The sequence below is a fragment of the Notamacropus eugenii genome, chromosome 1, assembly GCF_028372415.1.
Source record: "Notamacropus eugenii isolate mMacEug1 chromosome 1, mMacEug1.pri_v2, whole genome shotgun sequence".
NCBI classification, from domain to species: domain Eukaryota; kingdom Metazoa; phylum Chordata; class Mammalia; order Diprotodontia; family Macropodidae; genus Notamacropus; species Notamacropus eugenii.
In genome coordinates, this window is record NC_092872.1 from 616,704,402 (window position 1) to 616,731,320 (window position 26,919).

A 26,919-nucleotide genomic window follows, 5' to 3' on the forward strand; every position below is an offset into this window, starting at 1 on the left:
TCTACAAAGCACTTTGTAAGTATTATCTCACTTTATCCTCACAATAGCTCTGGAGTTAGGTATCATTATTATCCCCATTTACAGATGAGGGAACTGGGCAAAGAGAAGGTAACCTGAAGAAGGTACCTGCCCAGGGTTACACAGCTAATAAGTGTCTGAGGCCAGATTTGAACTCAGGTCTATCCTGACCCCTGATATATTGCTCCAGCCTGTGCCACTTAGTTTTAGTAAGTGGAAGAGCAAGGTTTAGAATCAAAGTGTTTTAAACCAAATTTAGGGCAAGTAGGTGGCACAGTAGATAGAGAGCCAGACCTGGAGGCAGGAAGACCTGAGTTCAAATATGGTCTCTAGCTGTGTGACCCTGGGAAAGTTACTTAATCCTGTTTGCCTCAGTTTCTCGTCTGTGAAATGAGCCACAGAAAAAAATGGCAAACCACTGCAGTATCTTTGCCAAGAAAACCCCAAAAGGGGTCACAAAGTCAGAAATGACTGAAAAATGGCTAAACAATGAACCAAATTGAACTCTCTTTTTGCGTGTGTGTGTGTGTGTGTGTGTATGTATATAGATATATATATGTATATCTATATACACATACACATACATATATGTTGGAGAGTACATATTTTATATATATGTAATTATACATAGATACTCAGAAAGGGAGAAAAAACAGATTTGGATTAGAGATAATCCATGGTATACTTGTTAATTTGTCTCTGCTTTGATAAATGCTAAGGATTTTATGTAAAATTTTATTACTTTGTAAGATTATTTTTGTTGATGGCTATTACATTCCTTAAAAAATTTTAAATTTAACTATATTGAAGGATGCTAGAGATAAATGATGACTTCTATTTGAAGAAGGCTTTTTTACTTGAACTCTTTTTAAATAACAAACATATAATGCATGGCAGGGAGTAAAATCTAATTAAAACAATATATAGCAAAGCCTCATCACTTCTTGTTTCACCAACTTAAAATTCCCAGTAATTCAACTACTCACTATGTCAAGGACCCTTTATTTCATTAGAGTACAATGAAACAGATTATAACCTGATTAGAAGTCATTTCACTATCATACAGTTTAGGGTTGCCTGAAAAACAGAGGAGTTAAGATGATTTTCTGGTGGTCACACAACTGAGTATCTGAGGTAGGATTTGAACCCCAGTTTCCTCACTTGAGCTCCGTCACTCAATTCTCTCTACTAGGCTTCATTTCCTGGTAGTGAGATAAAATTTACTTTTGTACTCTTGATTTTCAAATTAGTGGTTAAAACATGGTTTCAGAGGGAATGTTTAACCTACTTAAGATAACAAAATTTGTTAAGGACACAAACACCATAAATGGTGGTAATCATAAAGTGCCTTCTCTAGTTAAAGGCAAGCCTGGATACTTTCTTTATCAGGGCCCCACAACTTTTGACTGAGAGGATCTTATGACTTACAGGAGAAAAAAAAGTACCTGAGAGACCAGGATCTCAGAAGGAGACAAGTGTCAAGTGTAACCCTTTGATATATGCTGTACCTGGGGCAGCTAGATGGCACAGTGGATACAGTAGATCTGGAGTCAGGAATACCTGAGTTCAAATCCCTCTTCAGATACTTTCTAGCTGTGTGACACTTGAGCCTGTTTTCCTTAGTTTTCTTATCTGTAAAATGAGCTGGATAAGAAAATGGTGAACCACTCTAATGTCCTTGAAAAAAACCAAAAAAACAAAACGAAACGCTCAGATGGGGTCATGAAGAGTCAAACTAAAACTACTAAACAACATACATGTGCCATACTTGACGATCTCTAGCTGCTTACATGCACAAAACTCTCCTCAGGGACACAGGAGAGACACAGAGGGGAAAACACAGATACAAAGGGAAAGGCACTCAGCTAATCCGACTCCCCAGAGCACAACTGCTCAGCCACAGCAAGGTCTTAGTGGATTGATTTCAAGATATTGTATGCACTGAAAGTGATCATTCTTTTAAAAATTTCCCTATAATTGACTTCATTCATCAGAATAATTTCCCTTTTACTTTTCTTCCCTTCAGCCTAAATTTATCTGGATTCATTGACAGATTGGGAAAAGTCAGCTTTAATTAGTGATCTTGTTTTGATTCCTACAGTAGAATGAGATAATATCCAAAATGCTTCATAAACCTTAAAGCGCTATAGAGGTCATCTCGTCCAACTTGCCAATTATTCACTGAGGTCACTGAAACTCAGAAGGGCTGGTACTTGTGAAATGTCACAACGATGTTAAATGGAAGGGCTAGAATTTGATCCCAGCTCCTTTGACTTTAGGTCCAGTGCTCTTTACATTCTTTTCTTTCTCTTTTTTTTTTTATTTAACTTTTAACATTTATTTTCACACAATTTTGGGTTACAAATTTTCTCCCCTTTTATCCCCTCCCCCCCCAGACCCAAGCTTTCTAATTGCCCCTGTGACCTATCTGCTCTCTCCTCTATCCTCCCTCCCTGCCCTTGTCTCCATCTTCTCTTTTGTCCTGTAGGGCCAGATAGCTTTCTTGACCCCTTAACCTGTATTTCTTGTTACCCAGTGGTAAGAACATTACATTTGGTCCTAACACTTTGAGTTCCAACTTCTTTAGCTCCCTCCCTCTCCACCCCTTCCCCTTGGAAGACAGGCAGTTCAATATAGGCCATATCTGTTTAGTTTTGTAAATGATTTCCATACTAGTTGTGTTGTATAGGACTAACTATATTTCCCTCCATCCTATCCTGTCCCCCATTACTTCTATTTTCTTATGGTCCTTTCCCTCCCCATGAGTGTTGACCTCGGATTGCATTCTCCTCCCCATGCCCTCCCCTCTATCCTCCCCCCCACCCTGCTTGTGCCGCTGTCCCCCACTCTCCTGTATTATGAGATAGGTTTTCCTATCAAAATGAGTGTGCATTATATTCTTTCCTTTAATGGAATGTGATGAGAGTAGACCTCATGTTTTTCTCTTGCCTCCCCTCTTTATCCCACCACTAATAAGTCTTTTGCTTGCCTCTTTTATGAGAGATAGTTTGCCCCATATAACTTCTCCCTTTCTCCTCCCAATATTTCTCTCTCACTGCTTGATTTCATTTTTTTTTTTAAGATATGATCCCATCCTCTTCAATTCACTCTGTGCACTCTGTCTCTATGTATGTGTGCGTGTGTGCATGTGTGTGTGTGTGTACTCCCACCCAGTACCCAGATACTGAAATGTTTCAAGAGTTACAAATATTGTCTTTCCATGTAGGAATGTAAACAGTTCAACTTTAGTAAGTCCCTTATGACTTCTCTTTGCTGTTCACCTTTTCATGGTTCTTCTTCATTCTTGTGTTAGAAAGTCAAATTTTCTTTCCAGCTCTGGTCTTTTCATCAGGAAAATTTGAAAGTCCTCTATTTCATTGAAAGACCATTTTTTTCCCCTGAAGTATTATACTCAGTTTTACTGGGTAGGTGATTCTTGGCTTCAGTCCTAGTTCCTTTGACTTCTGGAATATCCTATTCCATTCCCTTCTATCCCTCAATGTAGAGGGTGCCAGATCTTGTGCTATCCTAATTGTATTTCCACAATACTTGAATTGTTTCTTTCTAGCTGCTTGCAATATTTTCTCTTTCACCTGGGAATTCTGGATTTTGGCCACAATGCTCCTAGGAGTTTCTCTTTTTGGATCTCTTTCGTGCGGTGTTCTGCGGATTCCTTGAATATTTATTTTGCCTTCTGGTTCTAGAATCTCAGGGCAGTTTTCCTTGATAATTTCATGGAAGATGATGTCTAGGCTCTTCTTTTGATCATGGTTTTCAGGTAGTCCCAGAATTTTTACATTGTCTCTCCTGATTCTATTTTCCAGGTCAGTTGTTTTTCCAATAAGATATTTCACATTATCTTCCATTTTTCGAATCTGCGCGGTATGTTCTGAGATATCTGTCTTTCTCATAAAGTCCTTAGCGTCCATCCGTACCATTCCAGATTTGAAAGATCTATTTTCTTCAGTGAGCTTTTGAATCTCCTTTTCCATTTGGTTAATTCTGCTTTTGAAAGCATTCTTCTCCTCATTGGCCCCTTGAACCTCCCTTGCCAGCTGAGTTAGGCTAGTTCTCAAGGTGCCAATTTCTTCAGGATTTTTTTGGTTCTCCTTTAGCAGGGAGCTGATCTGTTTTTCATGCTTCTCCCTCATCCCTCTCATTTCCCTTCCCAGTCTTTCCTCCACCTCTCTAACTTGATTTTCAAAATTCTTTTTGAGCTCTTCCATGGCCTGAGCCCATTGGGTGGGCTGGGACACAGAATCCTCGATTTCTGTGTCTTTGCCTGATGGCAAGCATTGTTCCTCCCCATCAGAAAGGAAGGGAGGAAGTGTCTTTTCTCCGATAAAGTACCCTTCAATAGTTTTATTTCTTTTCCCTTTTCTTGGCATTTTCTCCAACCAGTGGCCTGACCTCTGAATGTTCTCCTCACACCCACCTCACCTCCTGGTCCTCCCAGCCAGCGTTTGGGGACTGAGATTCAAATGCTGCTTCCCGCCTTAGGGCTTTTGGCGGGGGCAGGGCTGCTATTCAGTGTTAAATTAAGTTCAGGTGCTGAGGTCAGGGGCAGGGCCGCCTCTCTGGCTTGGACAGACCTTCCACAATGGATCCAGGCTCCCACCTATTTTGGGGAGCCCCTGTCTGCAGCCGCCTCTCAGCTTCCATCTCCTGGGGGGGCCCGAGCCATGGGAGCACCCCACTCCCCTCTCAACCCACCAAAGAGACTCTCTCACCTACCCCCATCAGTCACCTGTTGGTGGGGGGGCTTGTGCTGCCGCTGGAGATCCCGTCTCTGGAGCCTTCTCGGATCTGTACCTCTCGGAGCCACGGCCGCCGCTGCCGCCGCAGGTCCGGGCTGGGCACCGCGTCTGCAGCGCGACGGACCTTTTGCGAGAGGTTTGCAGGTCTCTCTGTGGGTGGGGGGACCCGCGTGGCCGCTAGAGATCCCGTCCCCGTAGCCCTCTCGGATCTTTTCCTCACGGTGTCGTGGCCCCGGCAGGGCTGCTCTCTGCTCCCCGTCCCGGCGCCCAGTCCACGGCACGAAGGACCCCCCGCGAGAGGTTTGCAGGTCTCTCCAGAACAGAAATCTCCCTCGCTCCAATATTCCATGGTCTCTGGGTGCAGAATTCGCCCTGGGTTGGTCCCCTCTGCCGTTCTGTGGTTTGTGGGTTCGGAGCTATGTGTATGTGCGTCTTTCTACTTCGCCATCTTGGCTCCGCCTACATTCTTTTCCATTGAGCAAGCATTTATTGTGCACTTACTGTACTAAGTGCTAGAAATACAAAGAAAAAGTAAAAACAGCCTTTGCCTTTAAGATATTTATACATCCAAATCAACTTGATTAAGAGCTTTCATTGAAATTTGCTGTTACCTAGAAGTGACTGGTAAAAGACAAAAACAAACATTTCAGGTAATCTGAAATGTGTACTTCCTGTGCGATGTAATCCCTCAGATCTGGGCCATGAGATTAGTGATGGAGGGTCACAAATGTTTTGTAACTGGTTCTCCAAAGCATAAGACACACTTTTAAGTTTAATCTGCATTATTGCTATTTTCTCCATAATTGTCTTAAGTTGACAAGTTAAGTGATTTGTAACATTTGTCACTTCCTTAGGTATAAATGCTCCCACTGAAAATTTCACAATCAGCTCTTCCAGAGCAGGCTTCAGATGACTCCAAGCTGGTTCCTACATACTTAGCATTCTGGCTAAGTGAGTCTAGTCACTGGTGCTTGAGAATTTTTTCACGTTTACAGACACTTAATTTAATAGCAAAGTGGTATACACCAAAGTTGGTCCCATCTGGTCACCTTTGGTAAGTGTGGCCCCAGATTCTATTGTAGCTTTATTTGTCAGATTGTTAAGCCTTAGCTGAACAGTAAAGATTATTTTCTTAGAACTGTGTCTGACAGGTAATTGAAGTTTCAGTAAAGCCAATGCTTTGTAAAACATTTTATTTTGTAAAATTGTTCCTTCTGTTTCGTTAGTGGTATAGTTCTCAAACTTATTGGTCTCAAGAGCCCTATACTCTCAAAAATAATTTGGTACCCTTTTATACTTTTAAAAATTATTAAGGGCCTCACAAACATTTTAATGTGGATTATATTTATCAATATTTACCATATTAGAAGTTAAAGTTGAAAACAAATTTTAATAATATTTTATCTTTTCTCAATTGAATGTAAAAACAATTTTTAACATTTTTTAAAAATTTGAGTTCCAAATTCTCTCCCTCTGTCCCTCCCTGAACAATAAGCAATTTTATATAGATTATATATGTGCAGTCCTGCAGAATGTATTTCCATATTAGTCATGCTGTGAAAGAAAACACAGACAAAAAATGAAAAAATAAAGTGAAAAACTGTATTCTGAGATCTGCATTCAGACTTCATCCATTCTTTCTCTGGACATGGATTGCATTTTTTTGTCATGAATCTTCTGTAATTGTTTTGAATCATTGTATTGGTAAGAATAGTTAAGTCATTTGCAGTTGATCACCACACAGTGTGGCTATTACACACAGTGTGTAATGTTCTTCTGGTTTTACTCACTTCAGTTTGCTTCAGTTCATGCAAGTCTTTCCAGGTTTTTCTGAAATCATCCTGCTTGACATTTCTTATAGCACAATGGTTTTCCATTACAGTCATAAGCCAAAGTTTGCTTAGCCATCCCTCAATTGATGGGCATTCCCTTAATTTCCAGTTCTTCACTACCACAAAAAGAGCTGCTGTAAACATTTTTTTTTTTTTTTACAAATAGGTCTTTTCCCCCACTTTTAAAAAATCTCTTTGGGATTAATAAGTCTGTATCTCAAAGAGATAATAAAAAAGGGAAAGAGAACTGCATGTGCACAAACATTTATAGCAACTCTTTTTGTGGTGGCAAAATATTGGAAATCCTCTGATGGCCTTCAGGTGAGGAATGGCTGAACAAGTTGTGGTATATGAATATAATGGATACTATTGTGCAATAAGAAATGATAAGCAGGCAGATTTCAGGAAACCTACAAAGACATATATGAACTGATACAAAGTGAAATGTGTAGAACCAGGAAAACATTGTACACAGTAACAACAACATTGTGTGATGATCAACTATAAATGACTTAGCTCTTCTCAGAAATACAATCATCCAAGACTATTACCAAAGACTCATGATGGAAAATGCTTCCACATCAAGATAAAGAAGTGATAGAGTATGAATGCAGATCAAAGCATAATATTTTCACTTTATTTTTTCATAATTTTTTTCCTTTTGGTCTGTTTTTCTTTCATAACTATGACTAACATGGAAATATGTTTTACATGATTGCACACATATAACTTATATGAGATTACTTACCATTTGGGGAAGAGAAAGAAAGGAGAGGGGAGAAAAATTTGGAACTCAAAATCTTGTAAAAATGAATGCTAAAAAATTGTCTTTACGTATAATTGGAAAAAATAAAATGCTATAAAAATGTCTTTGGGATATAGACCTAGTAGTGGTATTGCTGATTACACAGTTTTATAGTCCTTTGGGCGTAATTCTAAATTTCGCTCCTGAATGGTTAGATCAGTTCATAACTACCAACAGTGCATTAGTGTCCCAATAAAATTGAAAAATAGTTAAAATATTTGTCTAACTGATTAAAAGTAATAATAGAGCCTATCAAATGTTAAGATCTAGAAATATATATTTAAATAACTATGAAATATAGTGAGACAGACATCATTGTTTTACATATTTGTACAAATCTATCTGGCTTAATAGAAGACTGCTAGATTCTCATATCTGTTTCTGGGTTCATTCTGTTATGATATGCTGTTTTGGTTGAAGTATATGAAGAAAATCCAGATTCACAGATATGTGGTTGAGGCAGCTAGATGATGCAGTGAATAAGTGCTGGACCTGGAGCCAGAGAGACTGAAGTTAGAATCCTCCCTTAACCACTTAGTAGTTGTGTGACCATGGGCAAGTTGTTGAACCTCTGCACACCTCAGTTTCCTCTTTTCTAAAATGGGGATAATAACAATATCTAATAAGATTGTTGTAAGGATAAAATGAGACAATATTTGTAAAGCTCATCGAAAATCTTAAAGCACTGCATAAATCAGACGTACTGTTGTTAATTACAAAAGAGAGGAATATTTTAAGAGGCAAATAATATTTTAGTATTATTATGAATTTTTTTTATTTAGTCAAGCCCTCTGAAAAGATCTCAGGGACCCCCAGTGGACCATGAGCCTCACTTAGAGAATGGCTGCTTTAGAACATTTCTTTCTTTCCAGGGATTTAGTATTTTGCTGACCTTTCCTCACTCATTTGTAAAACTCTGTGGGCATGGGTACACACATGGATACTGACACTTGGGGAAACAGAGGCATAAAGAAACTTGGTTGCCATGGTCATATGGTTAGAATACTGTCAGTATGCCTCAGGGGACCAGTGAGATCAAAAGCATTTTCATAATAACACTAAGATGTTATTTGCTTATTAAAATACCTTTTCCAGCTAATCACAAGAGTTAACCTTTACTTGGTGCTTTCAAATTTGCAAAGAGCTTTACAGACATTATCTCATCTTGGATCTGTGAACTTTTCTCAGATTCAGGTTACATGTGGGGTTGAAAGTGGGCTGTGTGCCACCAATGTGAGAGGCAAGGCTGTACAAAAGAATAGTATAGACTTCTGTCTTTGCCTCAGTTTCTCCTCAGGAGAAACTGACCCATTTATTTAATGGCTTTTTTGGGAGAGGGCAGTTGCAATAGCAATCCCCAAATTTTCAAAAGTCTGAAAGCAAGTAGTATCTTTTTATATCCATAGGCCTGGGTCAGGAGGGGGAAAAAGTGACGAAGGAATTAGTCGAAGATTGTTGTGTAATCAAATATGTACCCCACCCTGGCTAGCTGTAGGACTTCTGGGTGGAACAGTAGATAGAGTCCAGGACCTGGAGGCAAGATCTGAGTTTAAATCATTTCTCAAACAACTTAGTAGTTGCTTGACCCTGGTCAAGTGACTTAACCTTTGCCTGCCTCAGTTTCCTCATCTGTAAAAATGGGGATAATAATAGCACCTACCACCCAGTGTGGCTGTAAGAATCAAATGAGATAACGTTTGTAAGACACTTTGAAAACTTTTAAGTGCTTCATAAATGCTAATTATTGCTGTTATTATTATTAATCCTTGTGTCTACTGTTTGATAATTGCTTGTGATACCTAAGTTGGAGCTAGAAGCCAAACCCCAAAGTCCTAGTTAGTGTCAACATATGCTGGGTCACTGTTTGCAGAGTGTTCTGTAATGAGCACCTCTCTTTGCAAGTTGACCTTAATGAGGTTCACTACAGGGATAGAAATGTGGCTGCTGTCTGTAGTGGCTCTTATCTCCCCTATGGAGTCTGATACGATCGCTCCCATGTCTCAATGTCTGTGTTCATGCTCAGTTGTAACTACAATTAGTTCTCAGCCTTAGCCGTTGGCTATGTAATTATTAATGTCCCGTTTCATGTCCTTCCATTCTTTCTGGTGTTGCTCTTTGGCCCCCATCGGAGAACTCGATTGGACATGAGCAGTCAATTAATGGGGAAGAGTATTGTGTATGCAAGGTCGATCTAAATTTAGATACATAGGATTGTAGAGTTAGAGCCAAAAGGGATGTTAGAGGCATCTAGTCCAACCCTCTCATTTTGCAGGTGAGGAAACTGAGGCCAAGGTCACACCCATAGTGAACAGCAGAGCTGGCATTTTTAGGTCCTTAGAGATATATAGGAAAGAGGTAGAGTGAGAGATTGAGATTAAAAAAAAAAATACTGGTACTGAGCCATGAGAGGAACTAGATAGAAAGAGAGATAAAAAGCAGTTGTCAGATGCCAAAGAAGTGGAGTGAATGTAGTACTAGACTTGGAATGAAGAAGATGTGGGTTCAAATGCTGCCTCAGATATTTACTGGCTGTTTAACTACAGGCAAATCACTTAAACTTTCTGGGCCTCAGTATCTTCATCTGTAAAATGGAGACAATGATTCCTAGAGTTCCTACGTCAGAGGGTTGTTATGGGGCTTAAATGAGATACTTAAAGAACTTTGCAAATCTCAAGGTACTAAATAAATATAAGTTATCATATTTTAGCCTATACATTCAATAATTACACATTAATCACTGTTAATTACATGTCAATGATTATTATGTTGTGTTTGGTTTTTATATTTGAATTATATACGGGATGTCCTAAAAGTCTTAGTGAAGTTTTAAACTTTTATAGTTTTAAAATACTATTTAATAGTTTTTTAAAACAATATTTGTTATTGTTATGAACATTTTGTGCAGAGCCTTAGGTTTTGAAAAATACTTTATATATTTTGACTCATTTGATCCCTACAACATCATAATTATTAGTATTATTCACCACTTCACTGTTTAGCATCGGTCTGCATTTCATGTTTTACGTCAGACTTTCTGGCTCCTCATATACTCACAGGCATTTTTGGCATGGCCCTTCAGGTACCCTCACCATTCTGAACTTTTCCCCATTTTCCCCTTCCTTCATCCTCCATCTTCTCCCATGCATCCATTTCCTCTCTCGTTGTACAACTACAGCTTCTACTGCTGGAATTTGTCTGCCCTGCCGCAGACACTAGGAATCTCAAAGGGGACTTCCCTTTGGGAAACATTGGCTTACATGCATTGGCAGTGCATTCTGAACAGAGGAAATTCCAATTTTACTGAGTGCCACATTTGCATGTTTATCTTTTATTTATTCTCTGCTGCTCTTTTGTGGTAAATAAAAAAGAGAAAAAATTTAAATGATTTATAGTTGTTCAGTCATCGTGACCCCATTTGGGGTTTTCTTGGCAATGAGACTGGAACGGTTTGCCATTTCCCTCCCCAGCTCTTTTTACAGATGAGGAAACTGAGGCAAGCAGGGTTAAATGATTTTAGAGATCTTTAGGTGAAGAATGAGTTGGTGAGAGACAAATGTTAGCATTTTATTAGTTGTGGAAAGAATGAACATCCCAGAGAGGTTTATTTGATACAGTGGCTTTCTAGGATCTATCAATCCTTTGGAGATTCTTGAAACAGTAACAGAAGTGTGCTAGTGTTGACAGAGAAGTTTATCATCTTCATTAGATTATATACAAGAATTCAGATATCTTTGTTATTTTTGCTTTTTTTTTTTTTCCTTTCAGTCCCTTTTGCCTTTCATGAAGTCCTCAGCAGCAAATTCCTTCCTGGATGATAATATAACAAAGACTCTTGTTTACAGAAGAGAATGTGATTTGGTTTTCTTTTAGATCTTTTTTCTCTGAGTGCCTATCTTTAGAGGTTCATTACAAGGCACCAGGTGTCTGTTGCACAAAAAAAACAATTCTTAGTTTTAGGAACCTCTTTCCAAAAGAGTTTGAAGGAGCTCAGATGTCTCTGTGGACAAAGTTACATGAGGACCCTTCACCTGGGATACTTCTCTGACTTAATGTACTGAATGCCAGAGCCTGGTGTGAATTTTGAACCTTTGAAGTGCTGATTTCTGGCCCATAGAATAACATGAAACCTAGCTTGTGTCTATAGGTACCGGCTGCCCACAACTTCAAGGCTCCCTGTGGTTTGAACCTTTCTTTAAGATCTCAGGAATCTGGGTCAAGACTAGCTAGATCAGCTGGTAAGAATGTGGTAGTAATAATGCCAAGGTAATGGCTTTGGTTCTATCTATGCCAGTTAATTTCCATCACAGTAGCAATAATAATAACCAATATTTTATACATGGTGCCCCAAAAGTCTTTCTGGGAGTTAGATTTTTGGAATACTCTATATAGCACTTTAAGATTGCAAAGACCTTTACAAACAGTCTCTTACTTGATCCTTGCAACAACCTTGGGGGTATGTGCTAAACTTAGATCCATTTTACAGATGAGGAAACTGAGGCAGATAGGGTAAAGTGACTTGCCCCACATCACACAGCTTGTAAAGTGTCTGAAGCTGAATTTGAACTCAGGAATGTGAGTCTTCATGACTCCAGGTCCAGCACTCTATCTACTGCTCCAGTAGATCTATTAGCTCTATTAGCTGCCCCAAATAAGTAGCCCCAGAGAGCAGATAATGATGCGTGGGAGAACATGTTCAGGAAAAGTGATTCTGTGCCCTTGATACTGAAAGGGTTGCTAATTCTTATTTCAGATCAATTATGTCATCTTGTTCAAGATGTTTGAGTTCGTCATGCATAAACTTTACCACCTATAAAACGAGAATATCAATATGAAGGAAACCCACAAACTATTTTATAAACAGATGTGAACATATCCATCCCCTAATATTTAATATTATATTCAAGTAATAATATATAATATTATATATATGATATATAATATTATATAACATATAATGATATATAATATATAATATTTCCAGGTAATAATGTACCTGGAACATAATGTTTGATGAATGCATAATCTATCATCTGTTTATCATCATCTTTTAGAGGCTGGCACCATAGTGCACAGAGTGCCGAGGCAGGAAGACTCATCTTTCTGAGTTCAGATCCTGTCCCAGATGCTAGCTGTGTGTCCCTGGGCAAGTCACTTCACCCTGTTTGTCTCACTTTCCTCATCTACAAAATGGGGATAATAATCACACCTACTTCCAGGGTTGTCATGAGGACCATAGTGAGGCAACATTTGTTAAGCTGGCACATAGTAAGCACTCTATAAACGTTAGTCATTATTATTCACTTAGCATAGTACCTGGCACATGGTAAGTGATGTATAAATGTTAACTATTATTATTATCATCCAACTTTCTTTTTTCCTGTCCATTCTACCTATTCTGTCTCTCTCTATTTTTCTAATAGCACATTTTATACTGAACAAGTTGGAAACAACAAAAAATAAAAGGTCTGCTTTGTCTTATCTAACCTTCCATCCCTTTTAAAGAGCCTAGATGTTATAGTAGCTGGGAATAGCTATATACAGTTGAATACATCTTCTACTTTAAGTAGATCTATTTACTCTTTATTATCCAGTAGATATATCTACTAATCTAGCGTTGCTTTAGTTATTATTTTCGTTTGATTTTTGTGGGTTTTTGTAATTTGTTTTTGCAGAGAACAGGAAAACTGTAAGTTGGAAGCTTGGAGCAGATAAAGAAGTCTGGGTATGGGTAATGGGGGAACACCAGCTAGATAAACCTTACGACGTCATCTGTGATGAAATAATTGCTGAACGGATGCGGCAGCAAGCAGAGAAAGAAGCCGAAGAGCTCAGGTATGGGATTCCCCAACCCGAGGGAGAGGAGGAAGCTGCCTCTCAGGTGCTTCCTCAGTAAGAGGTGGACAGAGTTTCAGAGCAGATGAAAGAGAGCTTTTTGCTGTCATCTGAAGGTGGAGGCAGGGGAAAGAGATGAAAAACCCTGAGCAGGTCTTTGTCAAAGTGGTTTTTAGAGAAGTGTCTCTTAATTCTAGCAACTGCAAAGCACCAGAATGAGCGCTAGCTGGTTCCAGTAGAGCGCTGTTAACATTTAGAGGTTTTTCAGTCCTTGTGCACATAGAGATCGCCTATGTGGTTTCATAGAGATACAACAGTGGGTTTATTTCAAGAGCAAGCCCATAAAAATGAAGCAGAATGCAAATAGTATATCCAGCATTCAGTGAACTCTGGTCCATAGGCCTGCTACACCTTTAGAGTTATTGGCCTCCAGGAGTCTCAGTCCAAGAATACATAGTGAAAGTGAATTCATGTGGAAAACTGGCCAGAAGCAGGGGCTACTCTGATGTTCAGAATACAACATGGCCTCTGTTGGCTGCAAGATGTTGACCTCCATCTTTTCTTTCACCTTCGTCCTGCTTCCTGTTGGTGTTGTGATTCACTCTGCCAATAACCCTATACCCAACCAAGAATTTTGCAAAAGGAAAGATAATGGAGCAGATTTGGGGAGACTCCAGCTCAGTCTCAGAAGGTTGGCAATGCTATGAACAACTTCTTTGACTCTTATAAAAATAACTGGTCTCTTACTTCCAAAGGAGTCATTTATCTTATTAAGGAAAACTGCCTTTTTTGCATGAGTGAAGGGTTGCTAAGCTATACTTTAGACTTGCCAGGCATTCACTTCATTCAAAAGTGGACATCCCATTTTGAATAGCCCAGAAGGTTGAAAGGCAGTTTAAAAAAAAAAAGATAATTCCTGTATTGTTTCTTTTCAGAAAAACTCAAGCAAAAGAATCCTCCAAGAGTTCTATGCCTCAATTGCTGCATTCTGATTCAAAAGCATTGGGAAATTGGGAGGTCCCCAATGCCTCTAAAAGAATAGACAATGAGGAGTCAGGGGCAGAAACTAGGAAAGCTTCAACACCAGAAGAGAAAATCCAGGTGAGTCTTTCCATTCTGTGAATGCTAAAAATGACAGAATTCAGGAAGGTGGAACAAAAGAATCGAGGCATACTGGATAGAGAGCTGGCCTCAGAGTGTGGAAGATGAGGGTTCAGGTCCCACCCTGGAATATACTGACTGTGATGCTGGGCAAGTGACATCCTCTCAGAGCCCCATCAAGTCTGTGACACCCGAAGTTGCAGAAAAGTTAACCCAGCTGTCTTCTCAGGGGCAATTCATTTTGCCAAAAAAAACCCCACACAGATCCAGACCACAAAAAAGAAGAAGACCTTTAGAGCACACAAGATTCTAACAAGGCCAGAGTTTGACCACATAGAATGCTTTGCAGACCTTAGAAGCACAATATAAAGTTGTTGTCATTATCATTATTATGTAGGACATGATTGTAAGGGCTCCTAATTTCATTTAATCTTTTAAATTGGACTTTTTTGCTGCTTACTGAAAACAGATATGGACATCTATTTTTCATGTGTGATATTTACTAAGGCTTCTAAGTTCCACAAGGCAAACTCAAGAATAAATTTGGGATTCCTTTATTTTGAAGTTGAGATGAGAATGCAGACCCCACAGAGCACAAAGACCCATGGCTTAGCTCCTCCCAAACATGGCCTCTGGTGGTCTGGTTTGAAGGACAGAACAGTAGCATTAATAGTATTATTGCAGGGGGGAAAATAGTCAGAGTGGCACTGAGGACCCAATGTCCCAAGATGTGCAAAGTGGAGTGACATAGCACCTGAGCTACTAATAGGCACTGTAAGGAATGAAAACCTGAGACATAGAGTTTCTGGGTAATTAATAATTTACTAATTAGGCTGTCTAATAAGCAATAAATTGATGGTCCATGGTTTGTCTCAATAACCAAAGATCTTCCTGTAGAGACGCTGAATGCTTTAATACCTTTGTAAAAGGGGATGCCCCTAGCAAGTGAAGATCAACCCTGATTGCTGAACATTTAATGAGGAGGTAGGCTAGGAGTCTTCAGTTCTTCCTGCTGAGAATGGGACTTGATCATAAGACTCAGTTGCCTCCAGGAATCCAGACAGGGGAATTCATCTCCACCCAGAGCACTCTGGTTGGTTTTTTCCTTCATGAGCTGAGTCACCCTAAATACTAATGGAGTGTTACAAGGACAGGGGTTTATTTTCTCTGGGCAAGGACTCACCTAGACTGGATTCTGTTTATACTCTAAACAGAAGTAAGGTCTCCTAGATAGGTGGGGTCTGGCCCAAGATGGAGCAGCAAATTCCCCTTGGGCACTCTCATCAGTCAGCCATGTCCTTCAGAAAGAGAAAAAGTCTTGCTCCTAATTTAATTATGGGTTATTAATAGAAAATAATAATTTCTCTCAGAACTTTGGAAGCTGTGAGGCTTTATTCCTTATCTCTCCACATCCTGGCTTTGGAAGAGCTCTGGATTACAGTTCTCAAGGGCATTAAAGCATTAAGTAGCCAGAAAACTGATGTGTGGGGTTTTGAAGTATCTGGAAGCTAGCCTGAGTGCTGTGGGGATGAGGGAAAGGCAATGGATACAGAGTGTGATTTGGATGTGGCCTGAGAGAAAGAGTTGCTGGTCCCACGTTTAGAGTGGGAAAGGTGAGCCCATGGGTAGGCATAGACGAGAGAGAGAGACACACACAGAGGGAGACAGACAGAGGCAGAGAGAGACAGACAGAGAGAGATAAAGAGAGAAGTGAACAGAAAAGGTGAGCACATTTATTAAACAATCACCGTGTTAGGTACTGTGTCAAGCATTGGGTATAAAAACAATAGCACAAGCAAGATAGTCCCTGTCCTCAAGAAGTTTACATTACTTTGAGATTGTGTGGTTTGTCCTTAGTTTTCGAAGAGGACCATGACATTAGGAAGATGATGCCATGACTTGTAGGTGAATTAGATTGAAGTGAGGGAGGTTTGTGCAGTCACCAGCCTCATTTTCTCCTCTGAAGCCATCTGGGTCCAGTGGCCACATATCAATCAGGATGACTGGAGATGGCCCAGGGGGACTGTGATGCTTTTAAGCTAATATATTTTCAAGTTCTCACTTTGAGTGATGCAGTGCCCATTCAGCCCTCTTTAAGAAGTGAATTGAGGAATGGCCCTTTTATTTAAAAAATCAAACTGGGAAGGGAAGACCCTCAGGGTTGCTGACCAAAAGAGAAATAGTTACTGTTGATATTCATTGTGAGCTAGGAGGGTCCAAAATGTAGCCACTAAGTGATGCTGTGGCAGGGACCTATTGTTGTCAATCTATGAGATTCAAAGTGAATTACACTTAAGGCTTGGTCTTTGAGAACAGAAAGAAAGAAAGAGGAAGGAAGAAAAGAAGGAAGGGAGGGAAGGACAGAAAAGAAGGAAGAAGAAAAATCTAGTGGGCAAGACTTATAAATTCAAGATTCCATCCCAGGTATACAAACATAGTCAAGACAAGATAGAAGGAGTGATTGAACTGGTTCTCAACACCTTTGAAAGTAAGGTTAGAGTGAATGACCTAGTAAATGAACAGCAGAGTGGTGCAGTGGATAGAGTTCTGGGCCTGGAGTCAGAAAAACTCATTTTGCTGAGTTCAAATCTAGCCTCAGACATAACTAGCTGTGTGACCCTGGGCAAGTCACTTAACCTTGTTTACCTCAGTTTCCTTATCTGTAAAATAAGCTGGAAGAGGACATGGCAAATCACTCCAGTATCTCTGCCAAGAAAATCCCAAATGGGGTCACAAAGAGTCAAACATGACTGAAAAACAATCGAACAACAATTGAATTCTGGAAAGGAAAGCACTGAGACAAACCATAAGAACTTTTTAATCTAAAGCCCTAGCAATCTAGCAGAAGACAATAAAGCAGCAGATGATCGATCAGCTTTCTCAGCAACAAGAATCTTTGCAAGAACCAGAAAGTTTCTTCTCTAGGGTTTATGGAGAAACAGTATTGCCACACACACCTGCCTCCTCATCCTCCATCCTCCTCAGAAAGAAGAAAGAGGAGAAGGAGTGAGGCTTTTGGACACTGCGAAGAAGATGGTTGTCAAGAGCCTGAAATGCTACTGGTTGGTAGGGCAAATGTAGTGGTTGCCTTTTGAATGGAAAAGTTTCTTCACCATCACTTGTCAATATAGGGGAAAATTTGGTTATAGTTCCATGAAGGTGTATTTAAGGATAGAGTACTAGAGAGAGACAGAGAGAAAGACAGACAGACAGAGACAGAGATGGAGACAGAAGGGGATAGGAGGGAGACACACCCAGAGTTAGAGGTGGCTAGAGGTGAGCTTGGGTGCTCTGAATTCAGCAGCAGCAGAGAGAGAAAGAGAGACAGAGAGAGAGAGAGACACACAGAGAGAGAGAGAGAGAGAGAGAGACAGAGAGAGAGAGAGAGAGAGAGAAAGAGAGCAAGTAGCTGCTGTGTGTTTTGATTGTGCATTTGGCATGAGAACAGAGGGTGAGGAAAGGTACAATCAGTGCTGGCAGCCAATGTCAGTTTTTCCTGTGAACTGAAAGGATCCATCCATGTGGGTCTGAGGGCCAGAGCCTATGCCTGTATGTTTTGGGAATGACTTGACTGGAAAGAAGAATGTGAGACTGGCTGATTACAGAGACTGAGAAAGCCCTTTGCACTCACCACTGGGCTTACTTGGAGGCTACTTTCATCCACATAGATACTAAGGCAAATGTGTGCATGTATGTGTATGTATACACAACACATATATACATACACTATATATATATACATACATACATACATGCACAGACATATATGCTTATGGAAAGTTTTTAGTGCCAACCCTCCTCCTCCGGCATGTACTAGTGCAGACCAAACAATGATAAAAGGTAGATCAGATTTTGCACAGCTTATCTGAATCACAGGCGACTGAGTTTACCTCTAGGGTTCTGTTTCGGAAGGAGAATATGTTGGGAAATACCAGACAACCTAACACCTGTGTTCTAGTTCTTACCATGCCAGATGGGCTAAGGCTGTGGGGTCAAACTCACCTAGAAATGGGGGCCATTAAACTGTGCATAAGGATCCCAGAAAGACACACGTTGACTTAGAATACGTTTGCATGTTTCTTTCTTTCTTTCTTTTTTTTACTCTTGATACATTAACACATTAAAATCAGATAGGATTTGTGGTCCACACGCAGCCCCATGTTTAACACCTCAGGTCTAGATGATCTTTAATAAATTATTTCAAAGGGCTGAGCTAGATTATCTCTGTGTTCTCTTCCAGCTCTGGCATTTTGTTTTGCATTTCACATATTTAAGAAGCTTCAGAACCAAAATGCTATTTGATTCTTGGATTATATATTTAGGAAATGTGACAAAACTTCATTATAAAGTTCCTCATCTTACCAAGAATCTAAATATACTGAGGATCAAATGATTGCTGCATAGAGTGGTACATAGCACTTCTCTGTCAAATCAAATCAGCAAGCATTTATTAAGCATCTACTATGTCTCAGACACTATTCTAAGCAATGGGGATATCAAGAAAGGCAAAAGTCAAAATTAAAAAAAAATCCAGTCCTTGCTTTCAAAGAGCTCGCAGCCTAGTGCAGGGAGACAACATCCAAGCAAACATGTATGAATAAGATATTAACAGGGAAAAGTGGAGATAATAGTGGAGGGAAAGCACTAGCATTAAGGAGGATTGGGAAAGGCATCTTGCAAAAGGTAGAAATCCAGCTGGAACCTAAAGAAAGTTAGAGAAGCCAGGAGATGGAGATGAGGAGGGAGAGAATTCCAGATATGGGGGGATAGCCTGTGAAAACACCTGGATTCAGGAGATGGAATATCATCTGCAAAAAGTGGCCAGGAGGCCAGTGTCACTGAGTTAGTGAGTACGTGGCCAGCAGGGAGTAGTGTAAGAAGATGGTCTCCAGAAACCCATTTTTCTGACTCTCAATGACCAAAGCCCTAAAAATCAACAGTCCTCAAGCATGTTGTAATGGAAAAAAGGTTGATGTGTAGTCAAAGGACCTGGGTTTGAGCCCTAATTCTGCTATGTGTTATTCTGGTCTATTTTCTTATCTATAGAATGAGGGAGTTGGACAAGCTGTTCACTAAAGTTCTTTACAGTTATGGGTCTATGATCTTGTGTTGAAAGCTGAATTTACCATTTTCCCTCCAAAATCTAGTTTCCCTCCTGACTGCCCTAGGTCTCTTAAAAATCAATTAAACAATCACTAAGCAGTTATTAAGCACCTATTATGTGCCAGGTACTGTACCAAGTACCGGGGATTTAAATAAAATGAATGACATCATCCCTAATTACCAAAAGTGTGCATTCATTTTAAGGAAAAAGACAAAAAGGACATTTGTATGTGTATACAGATGCAGTTAGGTGGTGCAGTGGACAGAGTGCCAGCCTAGCGTCAGGAAGATGTAAATCTAGCCTCAGATGCTTACTAGCAGTGTGACCCTGGGCAAGTCACTTAACCCTGTTTGCCTCAGTTTCCTCATCTGTAAAATGAGCTGGAGAAGGAAATAGCAAACCTTTCCAATATCCTTGCCAAGAAAGAGTCGTGAAGAGTCAGACATGATTGAAAACAAGTGAACAACAAAAGTATGTCTGATTAATATAATGAGAATAAATACAAATAAATACCCAGCCCTTAAACATAAGATCATTTGAGAGGGAGGGCTCTAGCAGTGGAGAGGATTGCAAAAGACTTCATACAGAAGGTGGTGCTCAAGCATTGTCTTGAAAGAAGAGAGGGATACTTTGAGGCAGAAGTAAGGAGGGAGCGCGTTCCAGGTAAGGGGAAAAGAGGTAAGAGACAGAAGGTTTTGTCTTAGGAATAAAGGGACAACCAGTTTGGTTGGATCTCTGAGTGCAGGAAGGGGAATGATGTGCAATGGTACTGGGAAAATATTTCAGGTTAAATTTATGAGGGGCTTTATAACCTACACAGAGAAGTTTATGTTTGATTTTAGAGGCAAGAGAAAACCACTGGAGTTGATTGAGAAGGGAAGTCACATGGTTAGATGTGTACTTAAGGAAAATCAGGATATGAAATATGAGCTAGAGTAGGGAGAGACTATAACAGGGAGACCAGTTAGGAGGTTGTTACAATAATCTCAGGGCAGCTAGGCAGTGCAGTGGATGGCGTGCCAGTCCTGGAGTCCAGAGGACCTGAGTTCAAATCTGACCTCAGACGTTTAGTAACTGTGTGACTCTGGGCAAGTCACTTCACCTTATTTGCCTCAGTTTCCTCATTTGTAAAATAAGCTGGAGAAGGAAATGGAAAACCCCTCCAGTATCTTTGTCAAGAAAACCCCTGACAGGGTCACATGACTCAACAATACCAATGCAATAACCTCAGAGAGAGATAATGAGGGCCAGAACTAAGGGGGAAGCTAGCTGTGTAGGTCAATGATGGTGATACTTTCTACAGAAATAGGAAAGTTTGGAAAAGAGATGTGTTTGGGTGGGTGGGAAATAATGAATGTTGTCAGCAGCACAAAGTGTGTATGGCATTCCCTATGCTTACATGGGCTGCAGGATTGCGTATACAAACCAAAATTTTCAACAGGAGAATAAAGGAATAAAACTGAAAGTTAAATATACATAATACCTATCACTGCACCCATCAGAAAAATGTCCATTTGATAGAATTCTATTAAACTGTCAGATTTTTTTTTAAAAAAGCAGAAGATAAATGCATGCAAGTGAATTTTAGGGAGAGAGGAAAATAGTAATCGGAGACTTTTAAAAAATGTAGAACCCTTCCAGCTCTTGTGCCCTACTTCTATCATACATAAACGTCATCGTAATTTGAGGATAACACATTGAGGTACCCCTCTCCCTCCCACTACAGTGTTTTTATGTGAGTAAAAACCAGCATTTTAAGGAATTGAGAGCAGACTTGAAGATCATCACTCTGGGAGACTGCTGACCTAGAAGGCTTCCTTTAATTCCCAACTAAAATCCCACCTTCTATAGGAAGCCTTCCTCAATTCCTCTTAATTCCAGTGTCTTCCCTTCCTTAATTCTTTCCTCTGTAACCTCACTTTGTATATATACAAAACTGTTTATAGCTTGCTTTGTACATGTTTGTTTACATGTTGTCTTTCCCTTTAGATTATAAACTCCTTGAGGACAGGGTTTGTCTTTTGCCTCTTTTTGTATTGCTAGCACTTAGCACAGTGCCTAGCACATGGTAGGCACTTAATACATGTTTGTTGATGATTGATCGCATGTGGAAGAAGGAGGAGGGGCAGGATTACTTCCTCTCCTTTGCCTGATGGAAGGTGGGAGTGAGGAGGCAGTAGCTGATTAAATCATATAGAAAACAAGGGTAAATTTATTTCCTTATGACAACCCACTCTGGTCTCCAGGGTAGACTGGGAGAATATTTTTGAGACTACTTAAATAGCCATCAAAATTTTTATTACTTCTGTATTTACATAGGAATAATCAGTCAGTTAATCAATAAATATTAAATGTCTACCTATGTGCCAGACACCATACCAAGTGTAGGGATACAAAGAAAGGCAAAAGACAGTTGCTTTTCTCAGGGAGCTTGTAGTCTAGTGGAGACAACGTAGTAACAACTGTGTATAAACAAATAATATACAGGATAAATGGGAAATAATCAACAGAGGGAGGGCACTAGAATTAAAGGGGATTGGGAAAGACTTCCTGCAGAAGGTAGGATTATAGTGGGCATTTGAAGGAAGTCAGAGAAGCAGGAGGTGGAGGTGATGAGGAAGAATATTCCAAGTGTGAGGGACAGCCAGGGAAAATGCCTAGATTCAGGAGATGAAGAGTCTTGTTCAAGGAATAGCAATGAGGCCAGTGCAACTGGATCATAGAGTATGTAGGGTGTGCAAAGTATAAGAACAAGGGAAAGGAGTGTGCATATGTGTGTTGGGATGGGCAGGGATAGAAAGGGCTTTAAATACCAAACAGAGGATTTTCTATTTGATCCTGGAATTTATAGGGAGCTACTGCAGTTTGTTGAGTGTGTGTGTGTGTGTGTGTGTGTGTGTGTGTGTGTGAGGTGGAGAGGGGGAGTGACATGGTTAGATCTGTGCTTTATGAAGCTTAGCGGCAGGTTTGTCATTTTGTGATGAAAGTGGTAGCTTTGGCAGCTTAGTAGAGGATGGATAGAAGTAGGGAGAGTCTCATGGTGGGCAGACCTACTAGCAGGTTATTTCATTGGTTCAGATGTGAGATAATGAGGGCCTGCCCTGGAATGGTGGCAGTGTGAGAGAAGAGAAGGCAGAGTATTTAAGAGATGTTACGAAGGTAAAATGGCTAAGCCTTGACAATAGATTGGATGGAGGATGGGATAGTGAGAAAGAGAGAGAGTGAGGGTCCAGGATGATGCCTAGGTTGTAAGCCTAGGTGACTGGGAGGATGGCAGTATCCACAACATTAAGAGGGAATTTAGGGAAAAGGCATGGTTTGGAGTGAGGGCAGTTATGGACGTGTTGAGTTTAAGATGTCTTTGAGCATTCAGTTTGATATGTCCAGTAGGTAAGTGGAAGATCTGAGACTGGAGGTCAGGAGAGAAAATAGAGGTAGATAAGTAGATTTGAGAATCATCAGATTAGAAGTGGAATTTATGGGAGCTGATGAGATCATCAAATGAAATAGGATAAAGTAAGAAGAGAAGAAGAGAGGAAAGGAAAAGAGAGGAGATGAGAAGAAGGCTCAGGCCAGAGTTCTGGAGGAATGTTATGCTCACAGGTTTGGGTATGACCTGAATGAAGATTCGGCAAAAGCAATTGAGAAGGAGCAGGATAGGTAGAAAGAGAACCAGGAATGAGTAGTGTCATAAAAGTCTAGAAAAAAGAGAATATCAAAGAGAAGAGGGTCATTGACAATGTCAGCCTGTAGAGATATCAAGAAGAAGGAAGATTGAGAAAAGACCATTAGATTTGGCAATTAAGGGATCATTGGTAACTAGAGAAAGTGATTGGCATTGGATAATGGATGAGGTTGGAAGTCAGATTGCAGAGAATTAAGAGGGTAGAGGAAAGAAAGCAGAGTTATCTGTTGTAAATGGTCTTCTCGGGGAATTTAGCCATAAAAAGGAAAGATGTGGGACATCAGCCAACAGAGATGGGCAGATCAAGTGAGGGTTTTTTGAGGCTGCAGGAGACATGTTCATGTTTGTAAGCAGTAGGGAAGCAGCCAATAAATAGGGAGAGACTGAAAATAGAGAGTGGTGGTGATAAAAGGAGCAATCTGCTGGAGAAGGTGAAAGAAGTGAAGGATAGTGACAGAAAACGTCTGGATGATGTGAGATGAAAAGGAGAAGATAGAGCTTTCAACAAATGGTATCAATTTTTTTTCTCAGTAAAATATGAGGCAAAGTTCTCAGCTGGGAGGGTCAGGATAGGGGAGCCATGAGAGGTTTGAAGAGAGCTGGAAGGGTTTGGACAAATTTCTGTGATGCCTGGGGTAGTGAGTTAATTCGGGAGGTATAAAAGTATTGCTTTGCTAGATAAGGGCTCTGTTATGTAATATACCTTTGTAGTAGTAGATCCAGTCAGCGTGGTTTCATTATTTTCTCTAGCTTTGTTCAACAGCAGATAAAGGAAGGAAGGCAGGAGATGGTGGGAATGATCCAAGGCTGAGGCTTGGCAGGGTAAGATCGTCAATATGATAAGGGGGTAAGGGACTCAAGAGACGAGGACAGTGTAAAGTTGAACCAGTATTCTGACTAATAGTAACATGCTGTCACTTTATTTTATTTAAACCATTATTAATAACATTGAGCTGAAAGCATTCCTGTTTTAGTTTTTCAAACTTTGGGTGCTATCCATAACGTATAAGGATATAGGGCTCGAGGGAGGCAGAGGAGCCAGAGATAACTGTTGAGATTCTGAACCTGGGGAACAGGGAGGAATGTACCATTAACAGAACTTGCTAGTTAGGAGAGGGAGCTCATTTGGGAGGAGATGATCACATTGACTTTAGACATGTCAAGTTTGAGAACAGCAGGACAGCCAAATAGATTTAACATTTTGTGACTGAAATCCAGAAGAGATGCCCCAGCTGGTTGTACATTTGGTAGGTGTTAAAGTCTTTAGAATGGAGCTCTACAAATTATTTTCCAAAATCTGAGCAGGATACATTGGACAGATGTTCACAAATAGGTTATAACGTAATGAATTTCATCCTATGGAAATCTGGAGAATGTAATGAACTCTGATACTTAAATTAGTAATATAAAAATAAGACTCTTCTCCTTCCCCAAATAGAATGTAGGTTCTTTAGAGATAGGGACTCAGGAATACAGTTATCCCTTCCATATTTCAAGGGTTATGGGAGTAGTACTCTGCAATTTGGAAAGTCTGCATGAAATTTTTTGTTCCTTCTTTTGTGCCAGAGAAGAAGTCTGAATTTTTTCATTTTCTTCTATGGGGGTGTTTACAGTACCAAAAGATAAAATATGTTGATGTTACACAATAACTATACATATGTTTTATCCATTTCTGACTTTCTAAACTTTTTCTGTGTCATCTGCTGACCTTGACTTGTAGTCTGTCATTTCTGCAAAATTCCCCCCAAATTCCCATTTAACTTCTTATGCCAACTTGGGATATATTGAAACTATGATGGGGAAAGTCATGATGTAGAAGGGATAACTGTATTTCCTCTTTGCCTCCTCAGTGTCTGTGTCTTATTTGTAGTAAATACCAAATTACTATTTGTTGAATGAATAAATGAAGTCTCTGAGTTATTCTTATTGCATTTAACAAGCTTATTTATTATGATGAGTTGTGGAAAAACCTGTATTCAGGATTTTTAATGGGTCTGTATTGGTTTGGAAGGAGGTGTCTGGTGGAGTCATAAACATTTTTATTTCTGATTTAAATGGAGTCATGGAAGGTATGCTTACCACTTTGGCTGATGACATAAAGCCAGTAGGGACAGTTAACATATAGGATGACAAAGTCAGGATACCAAAAGATCTAAATGTGATAAAGCAATGGGACAAGTCTAATAATATGAAAAGCAATAGGGGTGAATGTAGAGTTATATATTTGAGTTTTTAAAACCAACTTCATAAATAGAGGATGGAGGAACTGTCCAGCTAGCTTCTTGTGCCAGAATCTGGAAGTTTTAGCAGACTGCAAGTTCACACTAATTCAACAGTATTACCCTGCAGAGAAAAAAAAGCCCTAATATCATTAGAGGCTACATGAAGAGATGTATCATTTCCAGAACAGTGGAAGTGTCAGTTCTGCTGTACTTTGTCCTGGACTGATCAGGGGACCATAGACTAATTAAACCATTCAATGGACTTGTGAGATTATTGAAAGCACATTTTTCATCAGGACCATTGGTCTTTTAGAGATTTAAATTCACCCTAAGAATCAATAGGCTGGCAGGCAAATTTCTGCTTACATTGCAGAGTTGGACCATCTGTCTAAACTAGGGATTGGGAACCTACTGCAGATTCCCCATCCCTGGTCTAAATACTGTAATTTGGGGATTTTCTTCAATGATATACTTCCTTTTTTTTGCCTTGTATATGATATTTGTAATGAGATCTCTTTTGACTAGCCCATCATTGACATTTGTAATGGTCCAAGACAAGGTCTTACCTAGTGAAATTATTTTTTTTAGTTATACATTTTAAAAATAAATTTTCATTAGAAATTTAACCTTATGTAATTGATACTCAAAAAACCATGTTCTCTCTTTTCTTGATTTCTTTGAACCCATAGTAACTGTTTGCAGCAATCTTCCTCTGCTCGGGATCCATACCTTCCTTCTGGTTGTCACTCTCACCTTGGATTTTGCTGAAGACTTCTATATCCCATTCAAGAAACTTATGCACCTTGGGCTTTTATAGTCACAGAGTAACAGACCAATCCCTAGCATCCCTCTGACTATGACATCAAAGATAGGGAGCCAATAAGACATCTCAGCAAGAACCTTCTTCCCCTTCCTATAAACCTAGAGCCCTCATCTTTTTTAATGAGTTGCCCTTATGTGAAGATAGGAACACAACTGTTTCATGCATCAATTAAGAGGAGTGACAGAGAGCTGGTTAAGCTTGGTATGTCAAGCCTGGGGCAGCCACAGCCACTGTCACTGGCCATGGGCTGACAGCCATCCCACCTGAGGGTCCAGCATCTTCTCTGGTTGTATCTCACCTGGTTGTTACTGCCCCATCGTGTTTCTACTCTCGGTCATTTCATTTATGCCTTGGACCTGAGCTCCAATATGCTTTGTGCACTGCTGAACCATCTCATTCTTTGGTGAAACCTTTTCTAGGTCCCCAGACTTCCAGAGTGGCCTGGGACAGTAACAAAAATATTTAAATATAAATTTGAAACTACTTCTGATAAAAGGTACACATACAAAAAGTAAGAAGTGATTTTCATTGATCAAATTCTGTTCTCTTTGATCATCTCATCACATATGTGTGTGTATTATGAAATAATTCAAAGTGGGGGGAAAAGCGAGAACATGGTATACTTGACCAAATCCAGCCTCAGACACTTACTAGGTCTGTGATCCTGGGAACATCACTTAGTGTCTTTCTGCCTCAGTTTCCTCTGCTGTAAATGTGAATAATAATAGCACCCACCTTGG

At 39.9% G+C, this 26,919-nt stretch overlaps 1 protein-coding gene across 9 annotated transcripts in view; it reads left to right on the forward strand.

The window, feature by feature from the left end:
• Positions 1-26,919, forward strand: part of SH2D4A (SH2 domain containing 4A) — a 114,961-nt gene that overhangs the window by 15,140 nt on the left and 72,902 nt on the right. For all 9 annotated transcript variants that reach the window (XR_011972634.1, XR_011972635.1, XM_072635013.1 and 6 more), the window contains 2 exons: positions 13,085-13,244; positions 14,180-14,345. Coding sequence is in view for 7 of the 9 variants with exons in the window: in XM_072635008.1 (XP_072491109.1) it covers positions 13,085-13,244; positions 14,180-14,345 (326 nt within the window). In the remaining 2 variants the exon portion in view is untranslated. The remainder of the gene's footprint in view (positions 1-13,084; positions 13,245-14,179; positions 14,346-26,919) is intronic.